This window comes from Cnephaeus nilssonii, assembly GCF_951640355.1.
Source record: "Cnephaeus nilssonii genome assembly, chromosome: 2".
NCBI lineage: Eukaryota > Metazoa > Chordata > Mammalia > Chiroptera > Vespertilionidae > Cnephaeus > Cnephaeus nilssonii.
The window spans coordinates 84,340,890-84,364,098 of record NC_137073.1 but is presented as its reverse complement, the minus strand read 5'-3'; the positions used below and the strand labels follow the sequence as shown (position 1 = coordinate 84,364,098).

The 23,209-nt window shown below is 44.8% G+C and overlaps 1 protein-coding gene across 2 annotated transcripts in view; it reads right to left on the bottom strand.

Moving 5' to 3' along the window:
• The window catches only part of DEPDC1B (DEP domain containing 1B), a 66,183-nt gene extending 46,165 nt beyond the window's left edge, over positions 1 to 20,018 (bottom strand). The window contains exons 1-2 of one of the 2 annotated variants that reach the window (XM_079760908.1): positions 19,789 to 20,018; positions 10,780 to 11,045 (exon numbers count right to left, since the gene is read on the bottom strand). In XM_079760908.1, coding sequence (XP_079617034.1) covers positions 10,780 to 11,045; positions 19,789 to 19,836 — 314 coding nt within the window. In that variant the 5' untranslated portion in view covers positions 19,837 to 20,018. The remainder of the gene's footprint in view (positions 1 to 10,779; positions 11,046 to 19,788) is intronic. The other variant, XM_079760907.1, reaches the window with a different exon arrangement.
• Between the last annotated feature and the right edge of the window lie 3,191 nt (positions 20,019 to 23,209).

Genomic DNA, 23,209 nt, shown 5'->3' with positions numbered 1-23,209 from the left:
TTTAAAAATCCTATAAAAATTACAAAAGTTTGTCAGTAACCAGGAACTGCTTTTTCTTTTCTTTTCTTTTTAATATATTTTATTGATTTTTTACAGAGAGGAAGAGAGAGGGATAGAGAGTTAGAAACATCGATGAGAGAGAAACATCGATCAGCCGCCTCCTGCACACCCCCCACTGGGGATGTGCCCGCAACCAAGATACATGCCCTTGACCGGAACCGAACCCGGGACCTTTGAGTCCGCAGGCTGACGCTCTATCCACTGAGCCAAACCGGTTTCGGCAGGAACTGCTTTTTCTTAGGACAGTCTGTGTCAATGCATTATTTAACACACCTACATGTACTGACATCTTTTACATCCAAAGGTAGTGGTAATGTAACCTCAGAATTGGTTGGACTTAACAATCCAATACAGAACTTTCAACCCAGGGGCCAAGTATAACCAGCCTACTACATACTCTAGTGGACTGTGCTCCTGTGCCTCATGGACTACCAGGATCCTGAGCTGGAATACGTCACCTATTGCTAATTGCTGCAGGCCAGTCTGATCTGTTGCTTAGCTTTTTGGCTGTCCCAAAAATCCGGGCACTATTTTCTAGACCCCAAAATTTGCCCCCATTTTGCTCCCTTTACAGACACTGCTTGTTATATCAGTCTGAGTGAGTTCTGGGTGGCAGAAACCAATTCTGACTAATTTAACCAGAAAGAAACTTGGAAAACATCCAAATAAGTCACAAAATCAATCAATAAGGAGAGCACAGCATGAACTACAAGTGACAGCCTCGTGTGAAAGCCACTGCGGGCACCGTGGCCTCTGGATGCCTCTGTCTCTATGCAGGCCACCACCACCATCACAGGGAATTCTAAGATGTCCCCTCTTCTTTGCATCCCTCACTCAAGATTCAGTCCTAGGTAGGAACATTCCAACTGCCAACGGTAGGGCACGTGCCTGCACCCTAACTGCTCGGGCAGGAAGAGGGAGTATCTTACCTACTGAGGCTTCCACTGGTGGAAACGTGGTTCATACAAACAGGAATCCCACAAAATAAACAGGAATGTTTAGAATACTCAGCAATGAAAAAAAAAAAGTCAACTCTATCCTATTATTACTATTCACTTAATCTATTCTAGAACACAGACTTTATTCCTACTCAAAACACTAACCATGACTGCCTTGGCTTTTTAAAACAAAAGTCTACTCCCCAGCCAGGTATTTAAGAAACTCCATCAAATGTATCCCTGTGACGCCCTGACCTAAAACTTCTTCTGCAGCCAGGCCAGTCTCCTCCTTCCTCTCCCAGTAAAGCTGACATTCATTTCTGAGAACCTCAGTCTTGCCACTCTTGTCACCTGAAATAACATCTCTCTTCCTGTCCCTTATTATTCAAGTCCTACCCCATTCTCAGGACCCAGGTTGAAGTTTTCCCCTCCTCCTCCATGAGGTCTCAAAACACTCCAGTACACACCGAGTAGGTCACAGGCACAATCCCTGCACTGGCCAGACAAACATAATCATGGTAAAATGTAGGGAAATGGTGGGAAGTGTCAATGGAAATGGGTTTGCCCCACCTAAAAACTTTCAGGTTCATAATTTTTTAAAACAATGGGTTAGAAGCTAATAGTACTAAGTGCCTCTAGGGAAGGGAATTGGATGGCTGGGGAAGAGAGCTGGGAGACTTTAAAAAAAAAAAAAGTATTTTTATTGATTTCAGAGAGGAAGGGAGAGGGAGAGAAAGAAACATCAATGATGAGAGAAAATCATTTATCGGCTGCCTCCTGCATGCCGCACACTGGGGATCACGCCCGTAACCCAGGAATGTGCCCTGACTGAGAATCGAACCATGACCTCCTGGTTCACAGATCAAAGTTCAACCACTGAGCCATGCCAGTCAGGCGAGACTTTTATTATACACTAGTGGCACAGTGCACAAAATTCATGCACGGAGGGTGGGGTTCCTACAGCCCAGCCTGCACCCTCCAATCGGGGACCTCTTGGGGGATGTCCACAGGTATCGGGCCTAAACCGGCAGTCGGACATCCCTCTCACAATCTGGGACCACTCACCTGCCTGCTTGCCTGATCACCCCTAACCTCTCTGCCTTCCTGCCTGATCACCCCTAACTGCCTCTGCCTGCCTGATCACCCCTAACTGCCCTCCCCTGCTGGCCTGATCTCGCCCCCAACTGCCCTCCCCTACCAGCCAATTTGGTTCTGATTGGTCAGTTTCTATGCCAGTCAGCGTCTCCGGGCCTATCAACGGGCCTGATCAGAGAGGCAGGGCTGATCAGCAGCCCCCATGGAGGCCCAGAGAGAAACAGAGGCATGGCTGCTGGCAAAGCCCGGAGAGAAAGAGAGAGACAATGGCTGATCAACAGCTGCCATGGAGGCTGAGGATCAGACCCTGCCTTTCTCTTCGGGCCTCTCTCCGGGCCTGATCCGCAGCCCCCTTGGCAGTCAGTGCTGGGTCACAACGGCAACCCAGCACTGACTGCAGGACTAACTTCCAGTGTTCGGTCGAGCCTTCGTTACAGACCCCAGGTTTTTATATATTAGGATACTCTTTTGTACTTAGTAAATTTTGAACCACATGAAAGTATTACCTCCACAAAATATGGAAAATAAAAATCATATGGACAAAATTTTAATGACCAAAACATTACACCAGTCAAATAAAATACATGTGCCATCCCAAGGACCACCAGTGTAGCACCTCCAATTTGTTGTTTGTTACAGATTAATTAAATAGCCTTAGTTCTGCTACTTATCTTTATCACATATGTATACTCTATCACAAGAGACTGCAAAGTTAGGGAGGAAAAGAATCATGTTATATTTCTTTTTTATCATCTTCAATGCCTTGCATTAAAAAACATGTGATTATGGAACAGAGTGCAGAATCTCGGAGGGAAGGTGGGGAGGGTGGGTGGGTGGGAGGTAATCAGCCAAGAATTTTGTATGCATATATGCATGGCCCATGGACACAGACAATGGGGCAGTGAAGTGAAGGGGCAAGGCAGGCTGAAGGGGGTTAATGGGGGAAAATAGGGGACATATGTAATACTTTCAACAATAAAGAATTATTTAAAAAAGAAAAACGTGATTATGTACTCAATATTTGAAATTATTAAAGCTTGGAATTTAAAAATGCATTAAAGATCTAGTTCATCCCTGTAATTTAATGATGAAAAAACTGATGCCTAGCAAGCCTAAGGAACTTATCTAACTATTAAAGGACAAGAACCTAGGACTTGAGGAAATGAATAAAAACAAACTCACAGCCCTGACCAGTGGCTCAGTGGTTGGAGTGTCATCCCACACACAAACAAGCTGCAGGTCCCTGATTGGGGCTCATATAGGAGGCAACCAATCAATGTTTCTTTCTTTCTTTCTCTTTCTCCAGGGTGAGGATTTAAAAAAAAAATTCACAGGCACACATTCTGAGCATTACTATTAAAACAAAGGATGTCCACTAGAGGGAGCCAATAGTGCATTAACTTAAAGGTGAAGTTCCTAAAACAGTTCCCTTCAAAAGATCTATAGGGTAGTTATAAAGAACTTTTCCCAGACCACTGAAAATGACTAAAGGGCCAAATACCTAAAACAATGTAAATTCAGATTTCTTTTCACTAGAGGTGAAAATAGAGGCTTTTCAAATCCCTAGCATTAAAAAGAAATGTTATTTAGCATATAGTAAAACAGATTTTTATGTGTGTGTACATTTCTATCAATTTTAGAACATTTGTATAATCACTTCAATCAGGAAACAGAACAGTTCCATTATTTCCGCCCCCCGCAAAAAAAACACCTACCTCCTGCTCTGACTTTATAGTGACAGCCTTCTGCTGAACACCCCCACTTCCCACCCCCAACAGACAATAACATTCCATTGTATAAATGTACACTGTTTAGCCATTCATCCACTGAAGCACATATGAGTTGTTTTCAGCTAGTGGTGTTTATTAATAGAGCTGCTATAAATATTAGTGTACAAGTTTTTGTGTGAACATGTTTTTCTTTTTCTAGAGTAAATGCCCAAGAGCAGGAATACTGAGTCATAGCGTAGCCCTGCCAAACTGTTTTGTAAAGTGACTACCAATGTAGGCTTCCACCAGCAATAAAGGAGATTTCCTACTGCTCAGCATCCTCACTAGATCTTGAGATTGTCAGTATTTTTATTGTAGCAATTCTAATAGATATGTAGTGTATCTTGTCATGGTTTTAATTTGCATTTCCCTAATGCTAACTATGTTAAACATTTTCTCAAGTATTTATCTGCTATCTGGTTATCTTTGGTAAAGTATCTGATCAAGAAAAGTGTTTGTTCATTTTTTAATTGGGTTGTTTTCTTACTATTGAGTTTTATATAGATTTGAGAGAGAGAGTGAGGAAGAGAGAGGGGGATAGAGAAACATCACTGAATGAAACTATGATTTGGCTGCCTCCTGCATGCCCCCTATTGGGGATCAAGTTGCAACCTGGGCATGTGCCCTGACCTAGAATCAAACCAGTGACCTCTGGGTTCATGGGATGACACTCAACTGAGCCAATAACACCCAGAGCTAGTTCTTTATATTTTTGATACCAGTCCATTGTTATTTATGTAGCTTGCAAATATTTTCTCCCCATCTGTAGCTTGTCTTCTAATCCTCTTATTGGTATCTTTCATAGAGCAAAAGATTTTAATATGAATGAAGTTCAATTTATCATGTTTTCTTTTATAAATCACACTTTCTCCTGTTTAATTAAAACTTTCGTAGTTTTACATTTAAATCTATGATTCATTTTGAACTTTTTGTGTAAAGTCTGAGATTTAGGTTAAGGCTCATTTTCTTGCATATAGAGGCTAGATATCCAAGTGCTCCAACACCACTGACTGAAAAGACTACTCTTTTTAATTTAAATTATTTTTATACCTTTGTCAAAAATCACTTGGCCATATTTGTGTATGTCTCTGGATTCTTCTGTTCCACTGACCTATGTCTATCTCTTCACAACACCACAGTCTTCATTCCTGTGGCTTTATGTACAGTAGGTCTTAAAACTGAGTAGCATGATTCCTTTGATATTGTTTTTTTAATTAAGAACTGTGAAAGTAACAATATTCAACAAAGTTGACAGCATCTACATAAAAATTTTTAGTTTCAAATTAGAATCAGTATTTTGGAAATAGGCCAGAAAATAAAATGCAAATATGAGGGAAAGGAACAGAAAAAAGGAGAAAAAATGAAGTAGGAGGAAACGAAAAGGAAAAAGAAAGGAGGATGAGAGTAACACATGGAGAGATAGAAAGAGAAAGAGAGGAACAGAGAGAGGTAGGAGAATAAAAAGAAAATGGCACCCAACACATTAGCTCCAAACCACTACAGCTGAGCAAGTGAATGCCCTCTGAAACCATGAACACCTTCTGGGTTCTCAGTACTCATGAAGTCAGCATTAGTAGTGAGAGGAGGTCAAAGGCCAGGTGTAGGCTAAAGATCTACCGTATTTTCCGGCGTATAAGACGACTGGGCGTATAAGATTTTCCTGGGTTAAAAAGTCATCTTACAGGCGGGAAAATACGGTACATACACTAAGCCAGTGGTCGGCAAACTCATTAGTCAACAGAGCCAACAGTACAACAATTGAAATTTCTTTTGAGAGCCAAATTTTTTAAACTTAAACTTCTTCTAACAACACTTTTTCAAAATAGACTCGTCCAGGCTGTGGTATTTTGTGGAAGAGCCACACTCAAGGGGCCAAAGAGCCACATGTGGCTCAAGAGCTGCAGTTTGCCGACCACGGCACTAAGCCAAACACTTTCCTCATTAAATAGCCCAAAACAAGCAACTATCATATTACATACTTCTATTTTTATATAACCCACTAGTGGCCTGGTGCATGAAACTTATGCACATTAAAAGGGAATTAATTAGAGGAATTACTTTAATATTGCTATTTGCCCTTTCTCTATAATAGAAGTATCAGAGATGAAATAAAATTAGTAAAATGTATATGAAAATCTTCCTCCTGTCAGAGTCTGTGTTGCGCCGTGGGACCCAGAGTTAAGTCCCTGCCCACCCGTGCACGCCTCAAAATCATGCAAGACCCAGACCTGGCCAGCCCCATCCCTGTCAAGCCCCGCCATGCAGGGGGTGCAGCCTCAGATCCCCCGGCCTGCGCCAGGCAGGTGGTGCGGCCTGGGGTCCCCCGGGCCAGTGCCAGGGTGGGGGAGAGTGCCTTGAGGTCCCCTATCAAGCCACACCGGGTGGGGGGCACAGCCTCAGGTCCCCTGGCCCAGCCCGGCTCCATGCAGCCTCAGGTCCCTGCTGATCGCTCATTATAGGAACTCCACCTCCACTGTGGGTGCAGCCATCTTGTATTACAGAAACCCCGCCTCCACTGTGGGTGCAGCCATCTTGTGATGGTTAATTTGCATATTACCTCTTTATTATATAAGATTATATTAAATTTAAATAATCCTATATAATAAAAGCCTAATATGCAAATTGTCCCCTCAACCTAAAAATCGACCACTCACTATGACGTGCATTGACCACCAGGGGGCAGCGCAGAACATAGTGGACATCAGCGATGCAGCGCTGGCAGTGTGCGGCAGTGGTGGTGCTGCCGGCCCCGATGGGCCCCAATGAGAGGGGGACTGCAGCAGGATGGTGGAGCAGGTGAGCAGGTGGTGCCAGGCCAAGGCGGGTACGAGCAGGGGCATGATCACCCGGCCGATCACTCCACAGACAGCTACCAGTGGCAGTGGCGGGGGTGGGGCCACTGCCCAGCTCCCAGGCACTGAGGGAGCTGGGCGGGGGGCCCAGCCCCAATCAATCACCCTGCAGACGGCAACCAGCAGCCAGCAGGCCCTGACTGCCCAATCAGGGCCAGGCCCTGGGCTGGGATGGGGAACTGGGGGTGTGTGGCAGCAACCAACCTCCTGCGGTGCCCAGGCAGGGGGGCTCTAATGTCTGGCCAGCTACCTGAGGGTGGGGGTGACTAGACGGAGGTGCAGTGAGAATGTGGAGTATCCACCAAGCTTGCTCTCACTCCCTCTGCCACCCTCTCCCGGGACGCCAGAGCTTGTGCACTGGGGAAGCCCCTGCACTCAGGTGCCGGGCACCCACAAGGAGCCCACCCCACACCTGTGCAGCCTCTTCCATGGGTTTGCACAGGAGCCAGTCTGCGAGGCTGGCCGGGAGAGAGCGCGCTGCCCACCTGGCTTCCATGGGCGCCACTGAGCAGCCCAGAGGCCCACGCTGCACCCCAGCCCACGGCGTCCAGCCATGCTCACCGCATCTCCACGTGGGGACTAGGGCGCCATGACTCAGGCAGAGGAGGGAGCGTGGGGTCCCGAGGGTCCATGTGCTGCCCAGGGCCCAGAGGACAGCTGAGACCTGCTTTTCCACGCCAGACGCTCACACTTCAATTGCCAGAAAGGCCTAGGGACTATACCCATTCATGAATTTTGTGCACCGGGCATCTAGTCCTACATAATATTCTGTTCACATACAAATAGGGGGAGATCCCATGATCAGTACGAAATTTCTTTAACTATAACATTCCTGGTATTTTATTTAGATATTTCAAAGAGAAACGTATCTGGTTTTCTGAGGATGAAATACCCACATTTCTCACCTTACAAGGTTGTCATGAAGATCAAATGAGATCACAAAAGGGAAACTACTTCAAAAATTAAAATTTCTTATAAAAATTCAAGATAGTGTAACTGGCTCTCCTCAGAAGCCTAGAGCCATGAAGTTTTGTTAGGACATAGATGACAGCAGCTGACTCAACTCTGAGGACCCTTTGGTGAAATCTAAAATTGTCCTCACTAGAAGCAATTCCAGAACCTTTCTAGTCACCAGTATTCGTAACAGGAAATAACTCGGGGCACTTCTCTGCAACATCTCTTCTGATTATTATAAACAACTAGAGGCCCGGTGCACGAAATTCATGCACGGGGGGGGGGGGGGAGGTGTTCCTCAGCCCAGCCCTGCACCCTCTCCAATCTGGGAACCCTTGGGTAATCAGACATCCCTCTCACAATCCAGGACTGCTGGCTCCCAACTGCTTGCCTGCCTGTCTTCCTGATTGCCCCTAACTGCTTCTGCCTGCCAGCCTGATCACCCCCTAACCCAGTGATGGCGAACCTATGACACACGTGTCAGCACTGACACACGTAGCCATTTCTGATGACACGTGGCCGCATGCCGAGGATGAAACATTTGCTGCTCCTGAGGATGAAACATTTGCGACTAGAGTCTTGGAGTTAGTTTTTTCCTCAAAGTGACACACTACCCGAGTTATGCTCAGTTTTTTGGCGAAGTTTGACACACCAAGCTCAAAAGGTTGCCCATCACTGCCCTAACCACTCCCCTGCCAGCCTGATTGATGCCTAACTGCTCCCCTGCCAGTCTGATTGCCCCTAACTGCCCTCCCCTCAGTCCTGGTCACCCCCAACTGCCCTCCCTTGCAGGCCTGGTCCCGCCCAACTGCCCACCCCTGCTGGCTATCTTGTGGCGGCCATCTTTGACCACATGGGGGCAGCCATCTTGTGTGTTGGAGTGACAGTCAATTTGCATATTACTCTTTTATTAGATAAATTATGCAAAAGTCTGACACATCATAGGTGCTCTATAATTTTCATTCCTTTTTCCCCAGCAAGAACTCTCAGCTACATAGGCCAGCCTTTTTCATACAACTTATAAAGGCTCCTCTTCCATAAAGCCTGATATTTAGAATCATGTTCTGGAATTTCTTCACCTTATTGACCTTCCTATTCTCAAATCTAATCTTCCTCTAGCTCCTAATCTCCCTTCTCTGCTTTCATTATAATTTGGCTGTAGTGCTATTCAACCGCAAGCAGCATTGGAAATGGAGCAAGTAGGGCAGCCTGCCCCACTCTTCCCTGGAGCACTGGCATGTAATGGTGATGATCCTGAGCACTAGTCCCAGAAGCTATGCTCCACACTCATTAGCTTACTCTCCATTCAAGGCATGTGCTCCTTAACAAGTGACTTACTAGTACATATCTACATAGATTTCATCCCAGATTAACCTGAGAACATCAAACATCAGGGCTTAACTTATAGAACTTCCACTCAGGAAAAGGGAAGATTGTGAGTATTCAGGTGGTAAATAATTAAGGAAAATACTGCTCCCTTATGACTCAAATAGTCTATAAGAAAAACTGGATCATTATTTCATGAACAAATTTAATCTGTGCACACTGTTTTTTAAAGGGGAAACATGGGGAAGTCTTCATATTGAAGGGAACATGCTCTCACAGTCAGTGCTGGGTGGTCAGCTCCTAGAGCACGATCCTATTTTACAGTTCTGATGACTCTCAGTGCTTCATGGAACTCAATGAGAGGTGCCCAATAGAACAGATTGGAAGTTGCTCATCCAGAGAATCTTTTAGCAGTGTGCTGGCTAAATATTGATGGGGTACAAGCAATTAGAGTTTCCCAAGAAAAATAACCACTGAAGAATCCCCAATGAAGTGCAGCATGTGGAACCAGGGCTAGAGCATTATGATCGCCGAACAAGCTAACATCACACACGATCCTAATTAAAAGTTGGATCAGCAAGTCAGAAATAACTGCCAAATGGAGAAACAACTAGCTGCCCAGATGACAACTTGATATCTACTAGTAGAAGCTGAAGATTGCTGATAAAACTATGTGAGGAAATTAGATTCTAAACAAACAGCAACGTCTGGTCTTGGCCTTGGCACCCTCTCCTTGCTCGTCAGCCTTTCTCAGTAGCTAGTCTTGAAGAAGCCAAAGAAATTGTTGAAGTTTGAAAAGTCAGGTTTTCTCTACTCAAGCCAGGTGTCCCAGTGGCCTCCAAATGCCCTCAATAAATGTGTTGTAAGAGGATTCCTTAGTTTTCTGGGGCAGGCTGCCCTAACTGCTCCATTTTCAGTGCTGCTTGCAGTTGAATAGCACTACAGCCAAATTATAATGAAAGCAGACAAGGGAGATTGGGAGCTAGAGGAAGATTAGATTTGCAAATAGATGATCAATTCCTTATTTTGATGTAAAATAAAGCAATTAAGAATCCATATTCTCCATTTTTTTAAATCCCTCAGTTTCTTAGCACGTTGGTAAGCCTCTCTGTAGATAACTCAACAATTCTTCTTTTCTGAACTAGTGTGACTTCATTCCCTCTTTAGTCTTCTCCCATTCCCTGAATTGTAGGTAGGGCCCTTCCACATCCAGCAGTAACAGCCTAGTAAGTAGTGGGCATGGAAGTACAAGCAAAGAGATTATTTGGTAGTAAGTGTCCAATCATAAGAAAGCACTGAAACAAGCAAAAATGTTTGAAGAAAAGCAGACATGCATTGCCAGGGTTAATCTGAGACATCAGGGAATTCTAGTATAATTCTTCACATGAGCCCTGAGTTCTGCTTAATGATCAGACCCACTCTGCCACTAGATCCCTTGAATATGTACCTTCTCATTGTTCACAAAGGCTGACCCAGAGCTACTGTTTAACCTTTTCAGATCCCCTAGGACAAGTACTAAGCTAAGGTAGCCATCCTTGCAGACATGAGATTTCCTTACTAAAAGTCACTGCAACAAAAGACTGCTATGGGGTGCTCTATGGAGTCAGGAAACATTGCAATCGGTTTTATTGTAACAACTCATTCAGTTCTCCACTCCACAAACCACAGGAGCAGCAGCCCTCCAAGGGACAAGGTAAATTCTTTCACATAAGGAAGTTTCTGACTCTGACAGATCCATTCATCCTCCCATACTCCTCCCCTTCAGAGTTTACTGGTTGCTGTTACCTGTACAAGTGACCGTTGTCTTCAAAATCTTCCTGACCCCATTTGCCCTTGATATCTTCGATAACATGATTCTTCAGGAATTTTTTTAGCAGCTGCACCGTTTGTTTTCGGGTCACTTCAGGGCCAAAGTTCTGATTGCACCTCAGCAGGTCATGTAGCCAGTCCACAGCTTCAGCCGCTGTGAAGCAACGTTCGTAACTTTTGAAACGACAGCGATGTTTCCGTAATGGCATCCTAGTGCGAAAAAGCTCAACAGTTTCGTTCCACTAGGAGAAAAAAGAGAGAAAGGCATTTAGCAATCAATTGATTTTTTTTTTCAGGTTATTGCATCCAAAATATTTCAGACAACAAATGCAATTTTTCCATTTAAAAGGCTGTCTAAATAACAGACGGAGCCTTGAAATGTATGTATTTACAAGCTTCACACTCTAAAGAAAAAGTAAATTTTTAAAATGAATTTATTCAATAAATACTTACTGGAGATATTGCTGTCAAGTTGTCCTATGAATTTTTACATTAATAAGATACATATGATCAAAAATAATAGTAAACTGAGGTCAATATGCTTAATTCACTTCTTGGAATCCTATGTTTAATATGACTTTACCTCACTCAGCAATTATTTAGTGTTTGTTCCATGAAAGGCATTATACGGTCTCTAGCTTTGGGAAGGTTTTGTTAATGATGTTGTTTTAAGGAAACAATATAATTTTTTTTCTTTATGGTTACAGGGTTTACTCAGAAAGCTTCCCCAGCCTGAGGTATTAAAAATATTTATTAAATTTTTCTTTTAATATCATAGAGTGATTTTATTTTAATACTAGTGGCCCAGTGCACGAAATTCATGCACATTAAAAGGGAATTAATTAGAGGAAATTTTTTAATATTGCTATTTGCCCTTTCTCTATAATAGAAGTGTCAGAGATGAAAGAAAATTAGTAAAATGTATATAAAAATCTCCCTCCTGTCAGAGTCTGGGGCACACCACAGGACCTAGAGTCAATCCCTGCCCACCATCCACACGTGGTGGGCAGGGACCCAGACCCGGACGGCCCCACCCCTATCAAACCCCTCCAGGCGGGGGGCGCAGCCTCAGGTCCCCCAGCCCGGCGCTAGGGCGGGGGGTATGGCCTGAGGTTCCCCTACCCAGCCCCGGGGCAGCGGGTGCGGCCTGAGGTCTCCCAGCCTGGGGCAGAGGACATGGCCTGAGGTCCCTCGCCCTGGCCAGGTGCCATGTAGCCTCAGGTTCCTGCTGTTTGGTCATGACGTTATGGTGTCCTGGCTAATTTGCATATCCCTCTATTATATAGATAGATTTGAAACTTCAACTGAAATTCTTTATGATGGGTGGTAGGAGAGCTCTAACTTTATTCTCTTCCAAATGGAGAGCCAATCATGCCATCATTTTCTCACTGAATTGAAATGTTAAGTTACCTTACATGTTACCTTTCTTGATTCTAAACTCTTCTATCTCACTGATATGTGTCGTTCCTGTACAATACTATACCCTTGTAATTACAGTTAATTAATATTAAGTTTAAATCTCTGATAGGTCAAGGTGCCTATAGTCTTTAAAAATTGTTTTGAGTTCTTCCACTTTTACTCTTATGTATGAGCTTTCAACTCAATGTAATCCCACTCAGGAAAAAAAAAAAATCTGTTGGAATTCTGATTGGATTTTTATGTGTTCTCTGATAGCTGCCTTTCATTTCACACTACAAATTTTATAAGATATCCTTGTCAAAGGTTCATATCTCTTTTTAAATAGGGAACTTTTAAAAAGAATTTAGAATTTATTTATTTTGATTTTGAATGGCACTTATTATAGTTTATATTTACTCAATCCAGTGTTTCACCTAGAATTTTCAAAACCCAGTGAGGACTGTGGCTTCTGTATCCACTTATTTCCAAATATAATTAAACTAGAGGCCTGATGCACAAAATTCATGCAAGGGGCTCGGCCCTCGAAGCCCTGGCTGCCTCGTGGCCCTGCAGCCCCGCCCACTGGTCATTCCGGATGGTCATTCTGGAAGGTCATTCCGCCGTCCGGTCTAATTAGCATATTAGCTCTTTATTATATGGGATTGTTATTTGGCTCCTCTGCCAATAGAGAAAAATAATTATCTTTAATTCACCATCCACACATTTTTTTAAAATCCTCACCCAAGGATATTTTTCCATTGATTTTTAAAGTAGAAGAGAGAGGGAAAGACAGAGCATCGATGTGAGAGAAACACATCAATTGGGGGCCCGGGGCCTGGGGCCAGGGAGGAGATAGCAACCAAGGTACATGCCCTTGACTGGAATTGAAGCCGGGACCCTTTAGTCCACAGGCCGATGCTCTATCCACTGAGCCAAACTGGCTAGGACCTCACTTACATTTAGGAAGAAAATATCCTATGTCAACAAAGAACAAGATAGAGCTTGAGAATATGATTTTCTTCCATAACATGCTATATTTGAAGAAATAATCTTTATAGCAAAGAGGACAGATTTGTTTTATGATTTAAAAACTATTTGTTTTACTTATTTATTTCAGTCCCCTAATTTAAAAAACAGTCATACAGCACAACTGTTTTTGCTTAACATCATGAGCTAAACTACAAAATACAACACTGAGGGTTGAAATGTGCTTCCTGTTCTTTCTTCCAGAATATTTATCCCATTTCCTTCCTTCTTAGTACCAAAAATATTATTATAGTACTACTATAATAGTATAGAACCTGGGCAGGAACTCAGAGAGAACAAAATTCTAGATCTAGTTATACTTGCCATTACTAGCAGTGTGAACTTGATCAAGTCCATTCAGCCCTTTAGGTCTCAGTCAAATAAGGGGATTTAACCAAGCAATCTTTGGAGGGCATTCTAGCGCTCAGATTCAATGACAGCTGTAAGTCTTTTCAAGTTCACCAGTTGCATCAGATGATACAAATAACTCAGAATTAAGTTCAAAGAAAGGATCAATAAAAGCAATTTTCAGTAAAAGCAATTTTCTTTCTCCTCATTATTTCTTTTAAAATAATTAACTATTTATATGTGAGTTACAAAAATGAAAGCTATTTTAGTAGTGATGAATAAGTTGCTAATTAGGTCCCATATTCATCATTAATTGACTTATAAGTCTGTCATTTGATTTTTGGCAAAAAAATTTACCTAGTCTATAAAATGATATTTTCAGATAAGACTTGTTGGTGCTTTAGAAAATGGAGCTGTATGTGGTTTGAGAAAGTATAATGTGCCATAACAGAAGCAAGTAAAGGCCTGCTCTTTGTATGCTAATAGATTTTCCAAAGCTTTTCCTGAAGATTAGGTTGAGGGAGAAGTTGGGAGAAGGGTGGAATGGTAAGCTGGGAGTGGGAGAAGGGAAGTAAAGAGAGAACCACCACAAGCTTTATGATTTACTGGGTAAAAGCTTTAAGGCACAATTGAATTTTGCTCAGGGAAACATTTATATATTTCACAATGGGGGTGGGGGGGGTGCACCTGTAATTAAAGTGTTATCACTGACAAATCAGGAATTCTCACTTAAAAAGAAATTGGTGAGAGAAACCAAGATGGCGGCATAAGGTAAACACCTAACTGTTGCCTATCACAACAATTTTGAAACTACAACTGGAAAACAGAGCGCACACCGTCCAGAACCACCAGAAAGCTGGCAGAGTGGAAAACCTACAACTAGAGAAAAAAGAGAGGGGGACGCTGAGCCTCAGGAGCAGTGGAGGTGCGGAGATCCGTGAGTGCGGAAAGGGCGGGCGGCTGATACGCGGCAGGCTTGCTCGCAGAGCGCGGAGAGGGAGGGCAGCAGACGCTGCGTGGCTAGCTTTCTCATTTGGGAGAAAAACAAAACCTCCCGTCTGCACTGAAATCCAGCTGCGGTCGGGGAGAAACTGGTCTGTTTGGCAGCGGACGAGGCTCGAAAGCTGCCTTCTCTCAGAGGCGCACAGCCATTGATTAGGGCACGGAGGAACCGGCCCTCTTAGGGCGGCGCAACGGAAACCAAGTTTGTCTGCGCCATTCTGAGACTCCGCCCCATCCAAGCTGAGCACAGCCCTCCCAGTGACTGGATTTCTCGTTTGGGAGAAAAACAAAACCTCCGGTCTGCACTGAAACCCAGCCCCAGCTGGGGAGAAACTGGTCTGTTAGGCAGCAGGAGAGGCTCAAAAGCTGCCTTCTCTCAGAGGCGCGCAGCCATTAATTCGGGCACGGAGAAACCGCCCCTCTTAGAGAGGAGCAGACGGAAAACCAAAGCTTGTCTGAGCCACCCTGAGACTCCGCCCCATCCAAGCTGAGCACAGAAGCTCTCCCAGCGGAGACACTGCGGATCCTCACAGCCAACTGGCTTGGAGATCAATTCCCGCCAGTGATACCTACAATCCCAACCACTCTGAACTCCAGTTTCTGGGGACACGCGGGGGACCCAGACGCCTACGGGACTCTCGGCCATCGGTCGGAGAGTGAGAGTGACTTTTCTGTCGGTGTGGACGACACCAGATTTCAACCACTCTCATAAGGGACACATTCAAGAGACAGACTCAGTGAGCACCAAAGCCCTACTGTGTCTCCAGCACAGCAATTCTTCCGTTATAGACACAGCAGGTCCTCACAACCAATTGGACCGGAGGGCAATTCCTCCCAGTGTACCAACAGCAATCAGGGCTTTTAACTACACCAAGACTTTCCACTCAGCCCACAAAGGGGAGTACCAAGAGCAACCACCTAGGGTGATTGGGAAAGCTGAGCTACCGGCCCCTATAGATCACCGACAACACAAAGCCACTCCATCAACACAGGGAGGCAGCCAAAATGTGGAGACATCGAAGTATGCCACAAGTAGGAGAGATAGATGAAAGCAAACTAATGGACGACACAATGTTCAGAACCATATTTATAAGGTTACTCAAGAATCTTCTAAAAACCACTGAGAAACTTGAAGAGACCTTCAAGGACCTTAATGAGAATACCAAAAAAATGGAAAAGGACCAGTCAGAAATTATGCATACACTGTCTAAAATAAAGAATATACAGAGTAGACCACCGCACCCGAAGAGTCAAACCAAAGATCTGGAATATGAGGAAGAAAAAAACACCCAACCAGAGAGGCGGAAAGAAAGAAGAATCCAAAAGTGTGAGGATAGCATAAGGAGCCTCCGGGATGGCTTTAAGCATACCAATATCCGAATTTTTGGGGTGCCAGAAGAGAGAGAGCAAGATACTGAAAACCTATTTGAAGAAATAATGACAGAAAACTTCCCCCACCTGGTGAAAGAAATGGACTTACAAGTTCAGGAAGCTCACAGAACCCCAAACAAGAGGAATCCAAAGAGGACCACACCAAGACACATCATAATTAAAATGCCAAGGGCAAAAGACAAAGAGAGAATCTTGAAAGCAGCAAGAGAAAAATAGTTAGTTACCTACAAGGGAGCACCCATACGACTGTCAGCTGATTTCTCAACAGAAACTATGCAGGCCAGACGGGAATGGCAAGAAATATTCAAAGTGATGAATAGCAAGAACCTACAACCAAGACTACTCTACCCAGCAAAGCTATCATTTAGATTTGAAGGTCAGATAAAGAGCTTCACAGGTAAGAAAAAGCTAAAGGAGTTCATCACCACCAAACCAGTATTATATGAAATGCTGAAAAAGAGGAAAAAGAAGAAAAAAGTAAAGATAAAAATTATGAACAACAAATACATATCTATCAACAAGTGATTCTAAAAATCAAGTGAATTCAAAATCTGAGGAACAGAATAAACTGGTGAACATAATAGAATCAGAGGCATAGAATGGGAGTGGATTGATAATTCTCAGGGGGAAAGGGGTGTCTGTGTGGGAGGTATGGGAAGAGACTGGACAAAAATCATACATCCATAGATAAGGACAACGGGGGGGAGGGAACCGGGTGATGGGAGATATGGGGGGGAAAAAGGAGAAACAATTGTAATAATCTGAACAATAAAGATTTATTTAAAAAATAAATAAATAAATAAATAAATAAATAAAATAAACTGGCTATTGTTCCTGTGTTTTCAAAATCTTAGTTTAAGATCAAGTTTCTCAAATAGAATAAAGTTTAGAACTGGATTGACTATCTGAAAATTCTGGTGAAACAGGTGTTTTCATTAATTATTCACATAATTTAATTTTCTGCTTAACTTTATCAGTTTTGGCTAAACTAGGCTTGAGTATCACTTCTTGGGGACTGAACACTTCTGGAGAATAAAAACACTTTTCTTATAAACTCTTTTGATAATATACATTTTTTATAAGGGAACGTTTATTTAGAAAGTTACAGAGGTAGCAGAAGGGCCCTTGAAGCTTCGGAGAAAGGGAAAGAGATACATGCCTTGAGAGACGAAAGAGGGAGGAGAGGCACGAGCATGCTCTGGGAAAAGAGAGAGAGCCTGTGCTGAGGAAAGAAAGAGGTGGGGAAAGGCCAGGGCATGCTCCACAGAGAGTAGCCTCCTTTGATAATATTTTAATGTGACTCAGAATCAAGTACTAATACAGGCACTCTGCATCTATGAAAAGTGTACTTCATACATTTCTGTGAATATGAGATTTAAAAAACAGTTCCAATTATGATGTAATTTTTTTAAGTCTAAAGCAGAAAGGAGAAGTGCCAATATCCAGAGCTTCTCTCTGTTTTCCTTGCATAAATGATGTGAATATATAGGTGGAGACGGGAGGGAGGATGTGTTCTTTTCCTTCCACAAAAGAGAGTCAAGTTTTTGAAAGACCCTGATAAAGCACAATCTGTAATTCATCCCTGACATGGGACCTACCAGATGGTTTCAAATAGTAGAAACAACTGGGAAGTGGAAGCAGATATGAAAACATTACTTTTAAAACACCCTATTTGTTCCCTACCACCACCATCCATATCTCTCAGAGGCTAGCAGAAAGAAAAACTTAAATTTGTATTTGTTGGTTGCTTTTTTTAATGAATCATTCTGGATGTCTGTAGTAGACTGTTTGCAAAGATGAATGCAAACACTCCTCCCATCCTGTTCACAGGTACCTCTGCAATGTGACTGCAAATCTGTCCATAAAGAAGTACAACTACCCTGGCCGGTGTGCTCAGTGGTTAGGGCATCGTTCCTCAAACCAAGGGGTCTCAGGTTCAGTTCCGGGTCAAGGGCATGTACTGGCTTTCGGGTTCGCTCCCCACCCCCAGTAAGGGCATGTACAGGAGGCAACCAGTTGATGTGTCTCTCTCACATCGATGTCTCTCTCTCTCTCTCTCTCTCTCTCTCCCCCTCAGTCCCTCGGTCCCTCAGTCCCTCCCTCCCTCCATTCTCTCTGAAAAGCAATGAACAAAATATCCTCAGGTAAAGATTAAAAAAGAAGTGGAACTGAATAGGGAATATAGTCAATAATAATGTAATAACTATGTATGTATGGTGTCAGATGGGTACTAGACTTCCGGGAAGAGGGATCACCTCATAAGTTATATAAATGTCTACCCACTATGTTGTATACCTGAAATATTAAATGTCAACTGTAATTGAAAAAAAAATTTTTAATTTAACCAAAAAGAAAAGTGGAGCTGAATTTCTACAATCTGGAATTAGCTGTTTGACTTGCTCTGACCAGTGAGATCTAAACAAAAAGTTACAGGCAGAAACCTTCTTTTGATTATGTTGAACCACTATGTGAAGACACTGGGCCCAGCCAACAGCCAGAACCAAGTCAAGGGGTCATCCTGTCCTAGTCAAGTCACTAGATGATCGTGGCACATGAGTGGCTCCAACAAAAAAACCACTGACATAAGCCCAGTCCAGATTGGCTGACTCACAAAACTGTGGGCACGTAGATGGTTAAGCCAAATACAACAATGCCACAGACTCCCCAAGTCTTCTGAAATCTATGTATAATTTCATGAGTATGTGGCATGTGCACTAGTCTACAAAAAAGAGATTCTCAAAGTGGTCTATGAGCCAAATAAAAAAAATTAAACAACCATCTGCCCCAACCATGATTTCTCTTAGAAGCTGGCTTTCTTAGCTCTGGCTTGACCCCACCGGCCACCGTGACACTGGTTCCAGAAAGAAAAGGCAACCCTAATTATATCTCCCCCTGTCCCACTGTCCTCATCTCTTCCACATACACAAGTCTAGTTGAATCAGAGGTTGGAACTTAATTCCCATCTTTTCCTGGATGTCCATTGGGGTGCACAGAACAAGGAGACTAATTCCCAAGTTAAGAAGTGACCAGAAGTGGTGACAGACCCAAGAGAAAGGTCCCTTCCTCCCAGATTACCATTACGCTCTCATAGAAAGCTGTCTAAAAACCTGCCATGAACATACCAAATGGTCATCACTTATAATCCTCTGAAACAGCAATCACTGTAATTACTTGCTCCAGGTCACAAAAGAAATCAAAATAAGTACCCCTGAGAACTCTGAAAACCAAAGCTCTTCTCCCAGGAGAAAAGGCAGGACCCTGGACCATCAGCAAAGTCTCTTTCAGACCAACCAGCCCAACCCCTCAATTATGTCAATAATGACCAAAAAAAAAACAGAAACGCCAGGAACCGGAAATGTGGTCGGGGCGATCCACCTCTGTTCTAGGCACCGTTAGAACGAGCCTCAAGTTGTCACCACAAGTGACTCTCAGGACGGAGACACGCCCTGCCCGGACTGCAGGAGGGTCCCTGAGGTTAGAAATGGTTCCCCGCCCCGCTCCCGGCAGCAGGCGTGGGATTACTCAGGACAAACAGGCTGGGAGAGGGGGTCACCTGGTCCTCCCGGCTCTTCAAACTGGGAGGTGCCACTGATGGCCGAGAACACCTCCAAGACCTAGGGAACGAAGCTGCGCCCCCGGCGGCCTAGGCTCCGGGACCCGCTATCCGTTCTTTGAGCAACGTCCAGAAACCGGCTCCCCCGGCCCAAACCCCGGCCCGGCCTCCAAACCCCGGCCCGGCCTGCCCTGGAGAAGCGAAGACGACCGGTCGGCGGGAAGGCCGGGGAATCGGGGGCCGGAGGCCCCCTCATGCTCACTCACCAGCTTGGTGGCCCGGTACGGCCCGGGCCCCACAATGCGGTGCTCCATGGCCCGCACACGGCGGCGGCGGCGGCGGCGACACTGCGGACCTGCGAGAATCCACCGAGCCGCTGTTTGAATCGCGAGCCAGCGCGCAGCGGGCGCTGATTGGGCGGCGCTGTGGCACGTGACAGAAAGTGCTGGGCGGGGCCGCCGGGACCCACGCGGAAAGGGGCGGGGCCGGTGTTTCCTCGGAGTCCTTCTGCGGAGGGAGCTGTGGACGCACTCATACACCGAAGTCGGCTACCGACCCTCGCCCCACCTTGCGCACATTGCCGGGGCGCCTGTCGATGACCGTGCAGGGGAGTCTCCGCCACGCTCTGAGGCGAAGGCGGCTGGAGCCACCGCAGACTACCCCACAGCCCGTCCACCCCGCATACACAAGCTTTTTCTGCAAAAACGTCAATGAAAGTAACAGTGACCGAAACCCAGCGGGACTGGATAGACAAACCCCTGTCCGCCCTTCCAAGTGCACCGTGAACCTGGAGGGGCTGCCAAGATTGGGAAAAGGAGGTAGTGAAAGGAAGCGAGCGGACAGCGTCTACAGGTGGAGGGACATTTAAAAACTAGATAAGAGCACTTAGCCCCGAGGAGTGTCTGTAGCGTGTAGGAACAACAAAGGTAGGAACGAGTCCCGATTTAGCTTTCTATTTGTTCTTTTGGTAGAGTAGACTTTCCCTTGAATTTGAGTTCTATGTTTTATATCAGACTGAATTTTTCAGTCCCTTGCCACAGGGCTGTGAGTTCTTTTTCTACTGCTCAGGACTTTCCCCACCTAGGAATTGGTGGCCTGATGTTCCTTCCATTTTTCAAAAGGACAAATGAGGTACCAACTCTTTGCCTATGACTAAAGTTCAAAGTTCAAATCTGATCACCTCAGAGTACTCAGGATAAGACTTGAGACCCCCTTCCTCCATTTGCTGGTTTGGGTATGTGTCTACCTGAATTTTAGAAAGCCAAAAAAAATAAAAATAAAAAATCCTGGGATGATATATATGTATTTTGTAATCAGAAAAAGCAATAAAGATCATTTTACTTCCAATGAGTGAATCCTTATCAAACTTCTTTTTGTTGGGGGACAGGGGAAGGGGGAGAGGGAGGCTCCGAATTCCGAGGAAGAGATCTTGGCAAGGAATACCAATGGGGCCCAAGAGAAAGACAGAAGGAATTTCAGAGCCTTGTCCATCTGGAACCTGCCACAGTGATGGAACTGGAATCTGATACAAAACCCAAGAGTCCATCATAAGCTATGGAAAAAATAATTCCTTTTACTGGAAAGGCACATCTTCAAAATGATCAGGAGCCACAAAGACAGTGTTTGTAAATGTAGTTTAAGTTGGACTGCTGATAATCATCCTTTCAATATCACATAAAAATAATTGGGAAATTTTTCCCCATCTCTGTGCCCTAAAAAGTCAGTGCTTTCCACCTTTCTAGCCTAGCTCCAACCACGATATTCTTTCTACTCCTTAAACATACTAAGTTGTTTTCCCAACTCACAGCCTTTGGACTGTTCCCCTGCCAGGAATGTTCTTACCCCAGCTTTTTGCAAGGCTATCCCCATCTCACCATTCAGGTCTCAGTTTAAATGCTGCCACCCAGCTGAAACCGGTTTGGCTCAGTGGATAGAGCGTCGGCCTGTGGACTGAAAGGTCCCAGGTTTGATTCCGGTCAAAGGCATGTACCTTGGTTGCGGGTACATCCCCAGTGGGGAGTGTGCAGGAGGCAGCTGATCGATGTTTCTAACTCTCTCTTCCTCTCTGTAAAAAATCAATAAAATATATTTAAAAAATAAAAAATAAAAAAATAAATGCTGCCACCCACTCTTGCACTGTTTTTTTCCTTCATCTCACAAAAGGTCTCTAAATTATTTGTTTATTTTTGGTCTTCTAGTGATCAAAAAAGGGGTCCCACCTTCTGTGAGTATTTTGAGCATCTGTAGGGCTGTTTTCTGGTTTTCAACAAGATAGGAGGGGAGAGAAAAAAGTTAGGAGGGCCACTACTGGTATTTAGTAGGCGGGAGCCAGGGGAGCTAGATATCCTGTGATGCTTAAGTTAGGCTGCACAAGCAACAACTGGCCCATGTTCTGCATGAATTTTCAGTGTCCCGCCGGGCCTTGAGGTCAGTAAAAACCTGTTTGTAATTATCTGAGCTGAGCACATAAATGTATTTTACATAAATAAAAAACATTTTCAGCCAGTTTTAATATAAACTGAAGTTTCCAGGAATAGTATGCTCTCTTTAATCTAGGAAAACTTGCTTTCCATGTCAGAAAATCCTATCTAATAAAAGAGTAGTATGCAAATTATCCATCACTCAGTTACACCCACAAGCCACGCCCACAAGTCAATCAGGAGAAAGTATGCAAATTAACCCAACCAAGATGGCTGCGGCCACAGAGAAAGCAGGAGGGAGGCTTGGGTTTCCCCGGTGATGGAGGAAGCCAAGCTTTCCACACTCCCTGGCCGGCCCAGGCCTCTGCTTAAGGCTACAAAGTTTCAATTACAGAAGATAAATAAATCCCAACAAAAAGGGCAGCAGCCACGAAGCTGGAGAGAGCAGGAGGCTAGGGTTGCCCCCAGCAATGGAGGAAGCCAAGCTTCAGCCCTGGCCTGCTTTGGCCTCTACTTAAGGCTACAAAGTTTCAATTAGTGAAGATAAATAAATCCCAACAGAAATGGCTGCAGCCACAGAGCGAGCAGAAGGCTTGGCTCCGCTCAAGGCTACAAAGTTTCAATTGTAGAAGATAAATAAATACCAGATACCAGGGCCTCCGCTTGGGTCGCCAGGGGGCGTAGCCAGCCTGCAAACCACCACAGGCCCCTCGCCCAGGCCGCTCCACGCCCCAAGGGAACCCCCACCCTGATCCGGGACACCCTTCAGGGCATACCAGCTGGCCCCCACCCATGCACCAGGCCTCTATCCTATCTAATAAAAGAGTAATATGCAGATTGACCATCACTCCAACACACAAGATGGCTGCCCCCATGTGGTCAAAGATCCTGCCCCCATGTGGATACAAGATGGCCACCACAAGATAGCCAGCAGGGGAGGGCAGTTGAGGGGGACCAGGCCGGCAGAGAAGGGAAGTTGGGGGCAAACAGGCTGGTAGGGGAGCAGTTAGACATCAATCAGGCTGGCAGGGGAGTGGTTAGGGGTGATCAGGCTGGCAGGCAGAAGTGGTTAGGGGCAATCAGGAAGGCAGGCAGGCTGTCTGACTGCCCGTTCAGGCCCGATCCCACCGGTGAGATTGGGCCTAAATGGGCAGTTGGACATCCCTCGAGGGGTCCCAGATTGGAGAGGGTGCAGGCTGGGCTGAGGGATACCCCTTTCCCCCCCCCTTCCCCCCCCCCGTGCACAAATTTCATGCACTGGGCCTCT